This window comes from Lissotriton helveticus, chromosome 7 (assembly GCF_964261635.1).
Source record: "Lissotriton helveticus chromosome 7, aLisHel1.1, whole genome shotgun sequence".
Taxonomy (NCBI): domain Eukaryota; kingdom Metazoa; phylum Chordata; class Amphibia; order Caudata; family Salamandridae; genus Lissotriton; species Lissotriton helveticus.
Genome location: NC_136068.1, coordinates 349389512 through 349404402, shown reverse-complemented (window position 1 = coordinate 349404402; position 14891 = coordinate 349389512). Strand labels below are relative to the sequence as shown.

Here is a 14891-nt window from a genome sequence, read left to right as displayed (position 1 = left end):
ACAATTAGATCATAAAATTTCAACTTTTAAGCAAACGGTTTGTCCCAAGCTAGGCACCGGACATTTTTAGTCAACACCAACAATATAGAATAAGTACAATGTGAAAGGGACAGACAAGATATGCCATAAAATGTAATTGGTGAAAAACCAAGCACAAAAATTGCGTTATCATTCCACAGATCTTTGTTACTTTGATAGTCTTGGTCAGGCAAGAATAAATACAATAATATCCATGGAGATCCATATATGCAGATGGGCGACAATAAAACAGAGCTTCAAAATGGGCCATATTGTAAATTCATACCTTTTCTTTCTTTTTTTTTTCTTTGTCCTTCTCTCGGTGTTTGTCCTTGTGTTTGGAGCTACCATCCTTGTTTTTGTGTTTTTCCGAGCTGCCATCTTTATTTTTGTGTTTTTCCACTATGCCTTCCTTGTCCTTAAGTTTTTCTACACTAGCATCCTTGTGTTTGTCCACAAGACCATCCTTGGGTTTCTCCAATAGGCTATCCTTGTGTTTCTCTGGACTATCTTTATCGTGATGTTTCTCTGCACTGCTGTCTTTTTGTTTTTCAGCACCCCCATCCTTGTCCTTGCGTTTCTCAGAACTGCCCTCTTTATCTTTGTCTTTCCGTTTCTCACCACTACCGTCTTTGTGTTTTAAGGCACTGCCATCTTTGTCCTTGTGTTTCAGAACACTGGCATCTTTGTCCTTATGTTTCTCAGCACTGGCATCCTTGTCTCGGTGTTTTTCAGCACTAACATCTTTGTCCTTGTGTTTCTCAGCACTAACATCTTTGTCCTTGTGTTTCTCAGCACTAACATCTTTGTCCTTGTGTTTCTCAGCACTAACATCTTTGTCCTTGTGTTTCTCAGCACTAACATCTTTGTCCTTGTGTTTCTCAGCACTAACATCTTTGTCCTTGTGTTTCTCCATACTGTTAACCTTGTGCTTTTCCAAAACACCGTCCGGTTTCTCAATGATGAAAACCTTGTCTTTAGGATGTTTCTCAGAGATGCTAATCTTAATTTTTTCCACCCCACCATCTTTATCTCGGTGTTTTTCCAATATGCCATCCTTGTGTTTTTCTATGCTGGCATCCTTCTCTTTATGTTTTTCTTTGTCTTTATCTTTGTGTTTCTTCTCGGAGGAATGTTTGTGCTCGCTGTGGATAAGACGGAATAGTTAGACACATTAAACTGGAGATATTATTTCAGGCTTAAAGTGGATAGCACTAAGCTTTGCCTCCTCAAACAGAAAAACTTGATTAGCTCTCAGCAGGGTATCACCCTTAAATAGTACAGAAGAACATTCTCCACCAATCAAGTATGAAAAGTCACTAAAACACCAGAAGTGAAAAGAACCAACACACAGCAACAAATCCAGATTAATGCTACTGCATTGCAAAGGGTCCTGAACGCTACTGAAGACACCATGGATGAGACCATATTGTGAATAATGCAAACTTCACAGGGTAAAGGATCCATTTAATGGTAGATCATGTACATAAACGCACAGGTTCCAGTTGCAGTGTACAAACATGCCTGCTCTGGCCCCAAATATGGGATCTTAAATGTACCATTTTGCATGATGAACTGCAGAGATTATCTTATCTTAAATTGAAAAGCAGGGGTGGGCATACTGGTTTAAAGGAATGCTATAAAACTCAAGCGGCTTGTGCAGAAGTTAGGTTCTCTTTTGTAGTATTATGAGACAGCAATTTTGACTTTAGTCAACCTGTACACAAACCAAATTGGTACACTGCCTACGTATTTAGCTTAGTTTCTTGAAAAGTTCAAGAGCCATGCAAAGGACATTGTGAATTAAGAAGTTTGAGTCAAGTGTTCTAGTACGAGGAGGAATACCATAAGCACACACCTCGGGTATATTTTGATATTTGTTTTCTCCCAAAAAGGATTTGCACAGCCAATATTTAAAGGGCTTGGTTGGTCAGTTTCATTCTTCCAATGCCGCAGCACCTAGATCAAGGATTTGCCAGAACTTTCTCTAGCTAGTGTAAAATAAGGCATGGAGAATTGCCCTGCCACTTGTGCCCAAACATCGGAAAAAAAACAAAAAACTGGGCCTACGTGAACTGTTACACCGGACCGTGCTGTGATGCAGGAGTTTTGATGAAGTCACAGCAAGGAGAACAGCGTAAACATTAAGATCCAGCAGTGTCAATGACGCATGCCATTATCTCTTTATTTATGCCAATATTTTCAAGATTCAGCTTGCAACTTTACATATACAGTAACTTAACGTTTTCTGTATTGTTTAGATTCTAGTTTTACAGCAGAACCAGCTCCAGAAAATTAGCACCAATACCAGCAAAAAAAAATGGGGGCCAAGGGGTAGACAACTTCATATTCCTCAAAAAAGCAAACTGGCTTCATGCCCATGGGCGACTTGGCAGCATCATCTTGCAGAGTCGGACAGTCACTACTACATTTTCTCCACACATGCTCAGCAGGAGTATTCACACAGGCAGGGTAGGAGAAATGCAGAAAGCTACAGCAGTGTGGTCCACAGGCAGCATTAGTTGGCAGGATCGATTAGGAAGATGTTACTAGGCCTGCTCCCCTGATGGAGCTATGTTCCAATCTGAATGCAGCGGTGTAAAAATTGCCCACTGGGGTCAAATCGAGGTGTTGCCTATGCCCTTCTGGTGCCTACTATATTCCTCAAAATATTTTGGTTCCAAGTGATTCATTACATAGTTGTAAACACAGATACATAAAATATTTGTTGCCGAGTGCCTGGCCCACGACACACAGCGACCTTTAAAATGGACAGGGGCACGTGCTGCTTGTATTTGGTAAGGTAATGAATAAAATAAAATAAAAAAATCCTTAAACCTACAGCCTCTTCATGATTCATACATCTGCTGTTCCATGTTTTCGCCAGTAGATGGCGATACAGAAGCAACCAATTCTATCCCTAGCGTTAGCCTCACAAAAGAAACGCTCTTTTCTGCAGTGTTTCCGAACCGTTCACAAGAACCCCAAGTACAGATTTCTTACCATGGGTGTATCTCCGGTTTGACATGTTCTCTGCCTTGGAAATGTGGTTCGTTCAGACAGTCCTGACACATCAGGACTAAAACCGGATCGCCCGCCGTTCCGGCTTTCGAGTCACTGGGGCCCACAACTTGGACGTTGCTCAGCATTTGGAACATACCAGATTACACGGCAACCTAGGTCTGAAACCCCGCAATTCTTCGTGGGCGACGCCTCGGACACATGCCTTACAAAAAAGACCAGTGTGTGTGAACAAAGTTCTGCATCACTGGGACAACACGGGCCGCTCTCCTCTGACCCCGTTTCCATGGCGACCATTATGATGGGGGGTTTATTATGAGGCAGCTCACCAGGAGCAGAACGGAGCCTTAACAGGTGAATGCATTGCGCCACCGAGTAGGGTGGGAGGAAAGTTATGAAGAAATCAACCAACCTCGGGTAAGAAAATATTTCTATGGCTATTGGAGTTTGTGGAACCCACAGCTCAGCATTATGGTTTTCAAGTAAGAGTGCATCCAGCTACTGGCAATTTAAAATTTTAAAGGAGCATGCGAGGGTTATTACTTAAACTGAGCAGGATTTTTGTACCAGCAAATCAATGAACCATTCAATGAAAGGCATTGCGCGATGTACTCCAACCACTACAATTGTGGACATTTTTAAGCCAGAGCTCTCATACCAATGTCTAAATTCTTCACTTCTATGCAACGGTCACTTTCCACTACAAACCCACGTTCACCATGCAATGTTTTCATTTAACTATCATTGGTACAGTCATTTTCCTTTCTCAAACTGGCAGTTTCGTGGTGGCTTATAAAAATACTCAACTCGCCTCAGATCTCCACAATCCATTAAAGGTTGATAGACCAGAAGAAAATTCAGTTAAAACCATAGGAATGTAAGCAGGGCTGTTCATACGGCACCCTATTTCCAATCTCTTTGCTTTGAGCATTCCCAGATAGGGCACAAGCAGGAGAATGGGGGAACTCTGTCCCAAGAAACCACCCACTGGTGGAAACGCTGCAGGAGTGGCCAATATGGTGTTTGGGGCAAGTAGTCCCCAGGAGCAAAGGACAGAACATGTCCTGAGCTCCCTTAATTGGGAGATAAAGACTGAGGGCAGGTTTATGATTCCCGCGGGTGGGTGCCATTGATGGAGCAGATTTCATCTGCAGTCAGGCATTGTTTTATTATTGTGCTTCAGACAGACTGCATTTAAATTGGCACGCACATTTTGGTGCAAGTTAAAAACATGGCACATGAAAAACATGAAAGTGAGGCCTATTCAGCCTGAAATGCTTTTTCTGAATTTACATGTGTTTTTTCCAATGTAGAGAAAAGTGGCCTTTTTACCTTTGAAGATTAATAGAATGTGTTTCTCTCTTCCCAGCTCATCCATGTATACTAAATTCACTATTTCGGTCTTAAAGGACTTTGACTTTTTGCATATTTTGATAAATATTTTCAAGTTAAATAACACCTCTTTTTATAATGTGTGTGAATTAACAAATGCACCAAACACTACACAGGGGACTAAATGCTTTTTGCATGAAAAGCTATCTAAAACACTAATGCATGTTGCTGTGTGCACTATATTAATTGTGTGTGCTTTTAAAATTTACACTAAAGCATGAAGATGCTATTTTGCACATTGCACATTTTTGCATGTTGTACACAAATTAGAGAAAGCAGCTTTATACTAATAACTTGGCTAGGTAAACATTTATAAGGGGTATTAGTATGGAGTTGGGAAACATAATGGGCCGATTTCCATGAAATTAATATTATCTTTGTGTTTGTTTTATTTTTGGGGCCTACACAAAACATGGCTGCCTGTGAATCCATCAAGGCTATGGCTTGCAATTTAATGAGAAGGGAGCATGCGCAGACTGTGGCAGCTTTCCTCATGACAAGAAGTGAAGGACATCTTGAACTGTAGATTCTTGTGACTGTGCCAATGTACCAGTTAGTTAAAAGTATCCATCTGATTGCGCTTAGAAGGGAAAGAAGAGAATTAGAATGAAACATTTTTCTTAGTAAATGTTGCAAATGTAGTTATTCATGTATGCTTCTTTTGTTAAAACTGGTAAAGTCAGGATTTTAGAATGAGTCAGTGTAGTGAGAACGCATGCCATCATGACTGACCAATCACGTACAGGTTTTCCTGAAAGATGCTACATCTTTGTGTAGTCTGCCAATAATTAGAGTATAAAATAATGTCCTCTCTGGATGGGGGCTGGCTTTCTCAGCTCAGCTGGCTTCTATGGGTTAGGGACGCGAAACGTCCCGGGAGATTGCTGAAGGGGAGGTGCGTCCCAGGAGATTCAGGGGGAGGTTTCTTGCTTCCACTTCATATTTTGGCACTGCAGGCCAGATTCCTTTGAGGTCTGGTGAAGGGCGGGCTGTCTCCCTCCTTTTTGCTCTTTAGATACAGAGATGCACAGAGCAGCAACAGATAGAAAGGCTCTTTAGATGCTAAACTTTAAGTTTATGTTTTGACTAATTAATTAGGTCTAAAAAGATTTGTTTTACGCATTTATTTCTCGTAATGGGAGATTTTTGCCAACTATTTAATTATTGATTAGCTTTGCAAGACTATTTTTCTTAGAAACTCTAAGAATTTTGACTGATATTTTGCGCCACATTTTTATAACTACATGTAATGCTTATATGCAGACTGTAATGTGTTCTGTATTATTGATATTTTTCCTGTTTTCCAAATTATGTAACCTGATTGATATTTTACTAATGAATAAAGGTATCAGTGCTCATCTCAGGAGACAATATTGCATGTATCCCAAATAAACAATAACAGTGTAGTAACAAAAAGCAAGCAGCAGCGGGTTTACGTAGCAACAGTCTTCCAACAATAGATAGCCACACATCCAAACCCTTGCAACTAATTGCAAATGGGGAGGATAGGGCACATGAGAAAGGTAGAATGAAAGGGAGGAGCCCCCATGTAGGGGATTGGAGGACAAGGAGGGGGGAAAAAAGCACTATCGCAACCACCCCGGACGCCTATTAAACACACAAGAACCTCCAGTTACAAGAGCTGACCAGTTTCGACCCCCAAACCTCAAAGGAGGCGGTGTCTGGCCAGGGCTCTGGAAGACTGCCAGTACGTGGTCTGTCAACAGCTCTACCGCTGCTAAGCTATCCAAAAGGTCTGCCCAACGGTCTAAAGCCTTTTCAGCATGCTTATCGGTGTACACAACCCATAGTCCTCTCTCAGCCACACCTCATTCCTGTAGATCCAGCAGCCATCTCCACGCCACCGCACAGGGGGCTGTATCCAATGGATGGCCAGCCGATGTTAAGCAAGCACCAGGCTCAGAGGGGCAAATCGATAGCTCATTTTGGCCCCGCGTCTGGAGTACCCATAGTAAGTAGTTGCTGATGGAGTGCTCCATCGCCACATATGTTACCTCCTGCAGAGCTCTCCACGCCACCGGCGCAGGGGGCTGTATTCAATGGATGGCCAGCCGATGTTTAGCAAGCACCAGGCTCAGAGGGGCTGATCGATAGCTCATTTTGTCCCCGCGTCTGGAGTACATTTAGTAAGTAGTTGCTGATGGAGTGCTCCATCGCCACATATGTGACCTCCTGCAGAGCTCGTAGAATCTCTCCAACAGCTCTGAAGTCTACCACATTGCCATGTCATATGTAGGACGACGCCGGTGTTACCCCACATTGCAGGCAAGCAGCAGACCTATCTTTTGAGATTGTGCAACTGCTGCGGAGTCATGCAAGCATGATGCAGATAATAAAACTCCGTCCATTTGAACCACATGCTACTTGCCACCTTACCAACCAGAGCAAGTGCTCTTTTCCATGTGCCATCGGTAAGCAGTATGGACAGAGCATCAGCCCATTTGTCACAGATGCCAGACTTGTCTATTTGGCGATCACCCTTGAGCACCTTGTAAAAGAGGGATGTCGACCCAGTATCGGCTGTGGCGTTTGGGACTATGCTGGCTTATTGAGGAAACCGATCCAAATCGCACGACAAGTGCAAAATACCTTGAAGTACTGTATAAACTGTCAGCGATGAAGTCCGAACAGGTCCTGTGCCTCCTCCAATGTGATCGAAGTACCGTTCAGGTAGGGGTCACCAACCGTGTGGCAGCCTACCTCAGACCACTGAGACATATCCATCACTGAGCAGACAGCGCAAAAGGGCCGCAACCATTTTTAGGGGCAACAGTCTAGCATAAGGGGCCCGCTGCACCACCCGTATCACTATGTTTCCAGGCTACCGTTACCTATCGGATGATAAAGGTGTGTGTAGCCACCCTTGCATAAGGCACTGTGGTAGAGCTGCACCTGCACCGCAATTTCCCAGAAGGCTCTTCACGCATTCGGTCTGTTTGCCACACCACTTAGCTGTAGATTGTAGCAGGCTTGCAAAATACTTCTGGTGACCTCAGTCCACTCAGCTCGGGGTCTAATTTGAGGATGTCCAGTTTAACCTTGCTCTTCTTGCCAGCCCACACCAGAAGGCTACTCAGTTTAGCGAATGTGGACCTTGTGCATACAAACACCTAGGCAGTAGAACCATTCAGCACAGCGCAACTCTGCCCATAACTGACAAGGGCCGCAGACTCAGCATTTGATAGAGTTTTCTAGTCCATGTTAAAACTGTAGCATGCTCTGGAGGTAGAAGTGAGTGATAGTTAGCTCCCAGATGCCCATTCTGGGAAGTTAGTTACTTTTGGTTTTATAAAAACTTGGTAGGGCTGACGTCCAGGGAGCCGTGAAAGCTGTTTTTTGGGGGCACTACTCCCACATGGAGAGTTCTGAAGACTAGATGGAGGTGGAAACAGTCCACTGTGGAAGGACCATTGGATCAGGGGTTGCCAGCTCTGTGAACCAAGCACCTAAACACTGACCCCGCCCGGTGAAGCCACTTCAGACCTGGACATGCAGTCTGCGCGGTCACAGAGACGGGGTGCTGGAGTCAGTCATGCAGGGGTCTGCATGGTGCTAATGTGTCACACTTGGGGGTGTACGGTCTGCCTACTGAGATGCACCTGTAAGCAAAGTAAGGCTAGGAGTTTCACAGATGGGGTCAGTCTAGGAGAGTGTTGACAGATCCAACCGAGTTCAGAGGTCACAGAACTGACAAGTACCACTGCAAAAAAGGCCCACTACCCACATCCTATCACCCAAGCAAGGAAGCCCATCAAGGTATTGATTAGTCTACCCTAGCTTTCTGCAGGATTGCGTCATGTTGGACTTGGCCCTCTATGCTGGGTCAACCCCAAACCATTTTGCTTCATCCTGTCGATTTTCTGAACCCGCTTTTGTTGGCATTTAGGGCCGTAGCACTGGTTGGCAGCAATGAAATTCACTAAGTGCTTGTGCTCTCCTTGTAAAACATTGTACAGTTGGCTTACACCAGATTGCTACATTCAATTCATTTGCAAGTCCCTTGTGTATATACTACCACGGGTACCCAGGGACTGTTAATTAAATGCTACTACTGGGCTGCAGCACCAACGAAAAGTAGCCATTTCAAATAGGTCTCGGACCCGTCATTTCAGCCTGTAGTGCAGTTTTATACTTCCAATTCCAGTGGGCAAAATAAATCTTTTGCCAGGCTTAATTCTTTTAATCCATAGAAGCCTCCCCATTAGTAGGCCCATAGGGAAGGGAGTATTGTATTTAAAAAGGAGGACATATTTGAAAGTTTTCCAATTCCTGGCAGTGAAACCCCCTTTAATTCGTTTTTCACTACTGTAAGGCCTACCTCTCACATAGGAGAACACCAGAATGGTTACCTTATTACATTTAATAAGTGTTAACTTTTGATTGGAGGTAGAAAGGCCATGTATGGCCTTATATTAAGTGTCATTTAAATCTTGTTTGATGGTAAAGTCGGATTTTAGATTACAATTTTGGAAATGTAACTTTTAGAAATGGGTCATTTTCTTGCCTTAAACGTTAAGCCTTACTAGGAGTTACCTGCTGCACAGGTCAAGATATTAGTCTTCATTCTGGAATGCATACAGAGCCCAGACAATTGTATAGTGCATAATTAATTAAAACCATTACAATGGTGCAACCCCCCCCAAAAAATCTATGTAAATCTTATCTGTATGTATATACATACATGTTAAGAACTACTATAAAGTGTAGCAGTTTTAAACCTGCTATTTAATGTGCGTAGGCCCAGATGATTTAAAGTGTTTGCATAAGACCTTTCCCAGTTTATCAGGCCTTTGTTACTGCTTCTGTATCATCAGGTTGGCCAGATTTCATTGTCAAGATCCTGGTAAATATCATTCAGTTCTCAGCACATTAAATTGGCTTTGAAATCTCCAATAATTAACCACATTGATTAAAAATGGGATATTTTTAGCTGACTTAATGCTGGGAGAAGTGACAAATGTTAAATCTCTTGTTACCTTGGCAGGATGTAGATAGATGCTCCAATGAGTGATGGAATAATACTCTGGTTTATTAACTTGGGCTGCTAGAATAATAAGGAAGTCACCCTTCCGCTTTGTAACTACTGTTATGGCCAAGGTAGTGAAAAATAGGACCTGGGTGTAGTTGGGAGTGGGCCATCCTGCCAACATGTGAGGGCGGAGCTGTTCCCTGCCCCACTTACAATTCAAAGGGCTGCCACCAGCACACTCAAAAAGGAATTTGAATCCAGCCTTTTCTCACCCTAGGCAGAAGGGGAAGGGAGGAACTTTCCAGAACCAGATGTGGGGGTGGACTAGACATTTCCCCCATGTCGAAAGTGGGGGGGGCGGGGGGGGGGGGGGGAGGGGGAGGTCCAGGTAATATTAGACCTTCTGAGCCACTTATCAGTACACTCCTGAATCTGCAGACATTACAGGAGGATGCCTTGTTACTCAGAACTTTCCTGCTGCTTGAGGACAGCTTTGTTCCCTAGAGGGCTGCCTTGTTCTTCAGGGGACTCAGCTGCTGTTTGCCGCCTGCCTTGTTCCCCAAGAGGCAGCCCTGCTGCTTGAGGCCTGCCTTGCTCTCTGAGAAGAGAATACTGGACTGTTATCACAGGCTAACCAGAGAGACTCCAAGGATCTAACCTCCTGTTCTGAGCTACAAGGACAGAATATCCAGAGGCCTCCTTGAAACTGCCCAGCTGACTGGCTGCAACCGACTGCCTGGAGCTGCTCAAGCCCTGCTGGCCTTCCGTGGAATGAGTTGCTGTCCCAAAGAGGTGCCTCCCAAGGTCTTGGACCCTTGGCCGGCATCAGTTGAGCTTCCGCTGTGAAACCCTGAAATGTTGATCTCTACGTGCCAGACTTTGACAAAGTAACTTTTTCAACAGTACTAACCTGCTGCCTGTATCTGGCCTGCACTCTTATTGTGCCCGGCCTGAACTTGAAACTTTGTCCTGGTTTAGCACGACCAGATAGCTACAATTAGTGTTTTCCACTTCTTGGCGCAATTTTTACTTAAACCTTAAAAATTGCATATCTCGGTTTCTACTGATTGGAGTTATGGTCTCATTTTATTAATAAAATGTAACTATTTTTCTAAACTGGTGTGTGATAGCTCTTATATGGCGTTTTTACTTTATTCCAGTTGGATTCCTGTATAAATACTTATCAAAGTGCCTCTAAGTTTAGCTTGACCGCTTAAGTGCCAAGCTACCAAAAGGTAAAGCTCAGTTTAATTTAGTGACTATGGTCTCACCCAGACAAGGATTAGGTTATTGCTGGAGAAGGGTTTTCACCGCTCCCTCACTCAAAAAATAACATTTCTTACTAGTATCAGCTAGGAAACTACATTTTTTATTGTTCCTTAAGTATGTAGAACAATGGACATTATTTAAATTTAAGCAGGTCTGGTTCCAAGGAGGCACTGCTCAACCAGTTTCTTGAGGGAATTCAAGCCATAAAACTGCAACATTACAGAAATGAACCATTGACTCTGTAGTGGCAAGGAGGTCAAATGTCCTAAATGGATCCTGCAGCTCATAATTGTGGATTACTTCTGGTAAGACAATTGCTCCTTGGATAGGAATTCTGTCAAAAGCACACAAGATTATCCTGCAGCTCTTGCAAGACTTCAGACAGAGGTCTACCCATAGTAGCGATTAGTGAATCATGCAGGTTAATTCCACAAACACACTTCTATTCAAGGAAACTTCTGCCACACACCTAAAAAATAAAACATTAAAAAAATCTTACAGGCTTTGGCCTACACAATGTACATCTAGCAAGAAATGACAAAACTCCCCAGACGAAACCTCACAAGTCAAAACTTAAACAAGGCAACAAGTGGCAGTCATGAATCTATTTTTTTTTTATGCAATCACAAAGTAGTCGGAAGACCTTTTGTCTGAGCACCAACCACTACTTATGGTGGAAGAGAGCCTCGTGGGACTGCAAAAGGTTTTCAACACTGGCTAAAGGTGGTTTAATAATCTATGGTGTTCTTAATATTGTCTTTTGTGATGCCCTTTTTAGATCGCTGCTGTGGAAGCATTGCATCTGTAGGCCCTGCACAACAAAGAGCAGCTTCATAGCAAGTCATTACGGTTAGGAGCTTCACACCAACAAAGAAGAATTAGTAAAATGCAGGGTATTCTCAAAAAGGATTCTTGAAACAAAAATGCTACAAGAAAGGCTTACCATTACATGACTGTTTGGTCCCTAAGTTTTTCATTGCCAGCATCTGCAGAGTCCCTGCTCCTACATCACTCTTGAAGTTTTTCAGTTCTGACATAGTAAAGCTACAGGTTAGCTTACCCCAAATATATATATGAAGTACAGACCTCTGAACACCAAGACTAAGGTATATCGTAGATTTCAAGTCGTTACAAGCCAAACGATGAACAGCTACATGAAACGGGGGCACAGTACCACGAACTGAAAAAGCAAAAAGCAAGAGGAAAAATACAGAAGATTCCGAACGGAGATGCTTAAAAATAGATTGTGTACACAAATAATGAAGTTTAGGGTTCACGTATCTGCTTGTTTCAGCTACGTCTTCAGACTGTGGCAAGGGACTGGTGTAAAGAGGTTTGCATGAATCAAGATCTTCATAGGGTAGCGAGCTATTAGTTACACACCTTCTGTGTTCAATGTTGCTTCACAGTAGAGCAGAGTGGAATTTGGAATATTTATATTGCATGTCAACTGATGGGCAGGGAAGCAGATAAGTCCTTGCTCCTGCGGAGGCATCCTCTTACTACTCCATTCACTTGGAGCATACGTGAAATAATAATGAAGCATCCTACAAGTAAGTCCTACTGCCAGACCTGTCTGAGAAAAGTGCTTATCTACTGAAATAAGATTGAAAGATGCCGGGAAAACTGCTAGCGCTTTTGCACAGCAGACAGTCTCAGATGAAGTCTAGCATGAGAGGGAAAAAGATCAAGAGACCTCCTTAAGTTATGAAGGAGACAAATTGCAGCATGAAGAAGCCGCCTATTAAAGGGAACAGATTCATGAAGAAACCATAGCCCTTGGGTGCCGCTCCACGGTGCTGCAGGAGTGGCCAGACAAGGCATGGAGCAAAAGAGTGGCTGTTTTCCTTTCTCCCAAATATGCCCATGTTGTCGGCACTCTTTCTGTGGACTTGAGCCAGTGAGGGTGCAACATGAGCGTCATCAAAAAGTCCAGCCTAGCAGCATGATCCAGCACATTATCAAAGCATTTTATAAGCACCAAGATGAGGAAGTGGTGTTACCAACTGCAGACAATGCAATTTGAATACAAATTTGTTTACAGAAGGCAATGGTCTAGTTTCTTTATAAAAAAAAAAAGGTAAAAAAAAATAAAATTATAATATATTGTTTGCAGCCATCAGGTGAGCCAACAAAAAAACAGCCAATAGGCGTTATAGTCAGTGAATCTGCAATTTTATTGAAAACCGGAAGCTACTTCCCGCCCCCCTTGCTCTGTGACAGTGCATTACACCATTTAATCCCAACTTGCCCCAATGAAGGGTGGTGAGAGGGCAAAAGAGGAGCAGGTAAGGGCTTGCAGGGGCGAGAATACCGATTCTTATGTTTTGCCCTGTTGATATCAGCATAAAGCCATAAGATTTTTTTTTGATTTTTTTAAATCTGGGGCAATGTATATGCTCTCACCTCCATGGACAGGGCTAAAAAAAAATGCTGCGCGTCACTGACGGACAGGGAAGCTGATATCTGGCTGTTTACATCTTTTGCACTTGAAAATGGGGCACACATCCATGTCAGAGCAGTCTTCAGTGGGTCATTGATCGGTTTAAGGAGTGAAAACCTTTAGGTTGCCGGCTTCCTATATATAGTACAGCAACACTAGGCGCACCGTTATTTTTGCAATATATGCCTACTATTTAGTCACTGCTCCCAAGTTGCATTTACATAACCAAAGCTTTCACAGGTGTATACCTTTTTGTGTGGACTAAGCATGCACATGGATCTCCAATGTAGAGTTTAAAAAAAAAAAAAGTACTTTGCTGTACTACTGATAGGACTGCAATAATGATCCGAATCTACCTTCCACTGGAACATAGTGGGAAACTGAAACCACACTGAACAGGACCTAGTGCTTTGGGCTACGTGGCCCTAGACTCTAGGCTCTAAACCCACATAAAATAGGAGAAAACTGGTATTGTAGCTGTGCATGATCCCAACACTCACCTGTTACTGTGCTTGGACTTTTCTCGGTCCTTCTCCTTGTCTTTCTTGTGCTCCTTGTGCCGGTGTTCTTTGTCCTTGTGTTTGTCTTTGTGTTTGTGAGTATCTGCAATCAAAGACCACAAGGATTAAAAATAAAACCAGTGGTCATGGCTTGATGCTCAAGCCACCTTTTTATACATTTGTACTCCATTCCAGAGAATAGGGAGATAGTCTGTGCTTATTGGACTCCTAGGGAGGGTGGCCTTCCCCTGCTCGACACTGAAAATAAGCCCCCATCATCTTGTTTTCAACACATGTCTTCTGGACAGCTTCGGTGCCACGAAGTCCATTTGCAGCAAAGATTGTCTACTCTACAACATACAACACCATTTTTGGGCGTTAGAGTGAGGGGAGCAGCTTTCAGGTTTATTAAAAAAATTAATATATTTCTGCACTGGGAACAGGGGTATTTTCTTTATCCCATTTACAGTATGAGAGATAAGCAACATTTGAATACAACACATACACAAAAAGGGGATCATCATAGCAGTGAAGTGAACCCTAGCAGAAAGACACAGTAGGTGGAATTAACACAGAGATAACATTTATAAAGCGCACACTACGTGGAAGAGTGTCTAAGCATTGGTCCTATTCAAAAAACCGAGTAGGCTTCAGGTTTTTGTCTGATGCCAACTGGATAAGTTACTAGCCTTCTGTCAAATCAGTAGGAACTGTAGAATAATGGTGTCTAAACTGAGACAGGAAAACCTCTCTGTAGGTAGATGAAATTTGAGTTTTTTTAAGACCTGCTGTTTGGTCTAAGGCTTCCGACTGGGAACAGAAGCTTTAAGTTTGTCGATTAGGTATGGGGGATCAACGTAGTCCGGGAATTTTTAAGTAAAACATCAGATTCCTGAAATTAAGCTGCATGTAGCAACCAAAGGAGGATCTGTCAATAGTAGAAATGTCAAAGCATTTACTCAAACCGAAAACAAATCTTATGACTGTATTCTGAGCTCTCTGAAGTTGATTAATATACAAGGTATCCATTTAATCAGTTTGAGTTTATTAAGGCATCAACAACAGCCGGATCTTTAATGGACAGAACCAGCAAAATGATCGTGGTGGGGGTGAGCATTAAGCCTCGTCACGTGCAACCCACAAAGGGCAGGAGGCAACTGATCACCACAACCTGGAATCAACTGCCATACACAGATGACACCCTACGCAGGCAAACAGTTATAATTCTCAGAGCAATCTATCAGGTGATTGGCTAAAC

General features: G+C 43.0%; 1 protein-coding gene across 1 annotated transcript in view; it reads right to left on the bottom strand.

Moving 5' to 3' along the window:
• The window catches only part of TOP1 (DNA topoisomerase I), a 289068-nt gene that overhangs the window by 237379 nt on the left and 36798 nt on the right, over positions 1-14891 (bottom strand). Inside the window, exons 3-4 of the mRNA XM_078652157.1 lie at positions 13634-13736; positions 305-1163 (exon numbers count right to left, since the gene is read on the bottom strand). Coding sequence (XP_078508283.1) covers positions 305-1163; positions 13634-13736 — 962 coding nt within the window. The remainder of the gene's footprint in view (positions 1-304; positions 1164-13633; positions 13737-14891) is intronic.